General features: G+C 38.2%; 1 protein-coding gene across 1 annotated transcript in view; it reads right to left on the bottom strand.

Moving 5' to 3' along the window:
• Window positions 1-618: 618 nt before the first annotated feature.
• Window positions 619-2,363, bottom strand: part of LOC107756875 (oocyte zinc finger protein XlCOF6-like) — a gene marked incomplete at its 3' end in the record, with an annotated part of 12,333 nt that continues 10,588 nt past the window's right edge. Inside the window, exon 2 of the mRNA XM_016574193.1 lies at window positions 619-972. Coding sequence (XP_016429679.1) covers window positions 619-972 — 354 coding nt within the window. The remainder of the gene's footprint in view (window positions 973-2,363) is intronic.

The raw sequence follows: 2,363 nt of genomic DNA on the forward strand, positions 1-2,363 counted from the left end.
ACACTGTTAAAATACATAATGTAATAAGCCTATATACAATATGAATATAACCAACTTAAGTACATTATGTATTATAACAAATACCTGCAGAGGGCGCCAACGGCCTGGTGATGTTTCATTTTACAGTGTGATTCAATGGCGTTTAAATCATTTAATTTTAATATTTGGACAAGCAAACTCGGAGCAACTTTTTGAATTTTGAAAATTTTGAAGTCGCAATGTACAACAAATCACATATTTAGAAATGTTTATGTATTCTCCTGTGTTGGCATAGATTTGTAAATGATTTACATTACAAATCTAGTGAGTTCATCCGTTTCCCCAGATGAACATTCAGCAACCCAAACTCACAGCATATGCAGAGGAAGAGTGTGTCGACGGAGCTGCTGAGATGGAGATGTGCTTCATGCTTGTAAATGATAACAGTGCAACACAAAGCGCATCAGACTTCATATGCGTTCCCAAATTAAACCCAAACAAACAGGTGTAAGGTGTAAGATTTCTCTCCAGTATGAATTCTCATGTGGCTATCGAGGCTTCCTTTTCGATTGAAACTATTTCCACACAGTTTGCAGGTGTAAGGCTTCTCTCCGGTGTGAATTCTCATGTGAACATTACAGTTTCCTCTTTCAGTAAAACTCTTTCCACACTGTTGGCAGGTGTAAGGTTTCTCTCCAGTGTGAATTCTAACGTGCCTTTGAAGTGTTCCACTTTTAATGAAACTTTTTCCACACTGCTGGCAGGTGTAAGGCTTCTCTCCGGTGTGAATTCTCATGTGAACTTTAAGGGTTTCTTTTTTAGTGAAACTCTTTCCACATTGTTGGCAGATGAAATGTCCTGTCTTTTGAGCTCTCTTTTGTGAATTCTGTTTAGTTTGTGAGCAACTAAACAAACTTTCTCCAGTAAAATCATGTTTCTCATACTGATCTTTGTCTTCCACTTCATTTAGTTCTTCACTTTTGTCTTTCAGGTCTAAAGCAAAAAGAGAACAATACAAGTTAATCCTATTTTAATGGCACGAAGCAACATACATCAATACATTTAGACATGTAAAGCATCATAACCAGCAACATGTATGCTTGATACTAGTCACTAAGCTACTTAAAGATGGGTTGCCTTTCTTCAGGAAATGATCCAAATACATTTCAAGCTGGCATTTATCAAACCCTTATGAAACATGGCAGTTACCAACATCACACCATGCTTAAACAGTCCTTCCAGGATTTTGCGATTCTGTGATTGATGTGATTTAACACAAAATCAACCAACTCCACATAATTCAGAGGAGCTTTCAATTTTTCTAAATTTCCACAGATTTTGCACCTGAGGTGTCGTGTGATGTCGTTGCAAAATGCATTCAGCCAAAAAACACTTCAAATCGATCTTGCATTCTTTCTAACACGCACACAGGAGCATGCACGCTCTGAGTGACTCTTCCATCAACCAGTTCAGTTTATCAACACCGCCTGCATCCTGAGGAAAAGAGGCTTGCGCACGCTATAAAAAGACTTCTATTCTTCAAAATTACTATGTTTATTTATGGTTATTTTTGTCATAAAATATTAATTTTGTTATTAGCCATGTAAAGCTTGAAATAATATAAGACAAAGACAAATTTATTTTTTGTTTTGACATATATTTGATACACCAGGCTTCTATGGCCCATGTAGTGATATAGTGAGAATGTGGAGGGGGAAAAAACAGCTCAATTTTATTCAGTGCCCCAAAATGAGCAAAAATAACAATATGGTGCAGTTATTATTCATATGGCCAGAAATGTAGCTGAATGTGATTTGCAATTTAGTACACCTATAAATGATTGTGAGGTGAACAAATAAATGTTCTTCAAAAGCCTTGTATTGAACATCAGCAAGATGGCAAGCCCCTTAAGCCTTAAAGGGGTCATAGGATGCTGCATGCACTTTTACAAGTTGTTTGAACTGATATGCGTGTTGGCAGTGTGTGTACACAACCACCCTATAATGATAAAAATCCACCCAGTGTTTTTTTAATCTGGTTAAATGTTTTCCCCTTTCTCAAATCGAGCCGATCTCAGATGCCTGTCTGTGTGATGTCACAAAAACAGGCCCCTCCCACGATAGTTTAATTGACAGTAGCATTTCAGCACAGACTGGACTGGTGTCTTACCTTAGACCCGCCCTGAGCGAGCTGTCATCAGTCTGCCATTGTTTCACCTCTGGAGCAGATGTAGACAAGAATGACTCCTAAGCGATTGAGGTGTTCTGTTGTTGGATGTAATAATGAACATAGCAATCGTCATTTACTCCCGACATCTGAGCCGCTGAACTCGCAGTGGATTACATTGTTTCTGAAGGGAATGCGCCCCCGATCTACATAAATGC

This window comes from Sinocyclocheilus rhinocerous, unplaced genomic scaffold, assembly GCF_001515625.1.
Source record: "Sinocyclocheilus rhinocerous isolate Xijiao unplaced genomic scaffold, SAMN03320098_v1.1 scaffold4885, whole genome shotgun sequence".
Classification (NCBI taxonomy): domain Eukaryota; kingdom Metazoa; phylum Chordata; class Actinopteri; order Cypriniformes; family Cyprinidae; genus Sinocyclocheilus; species Sinocyclocheilus rhinocerous.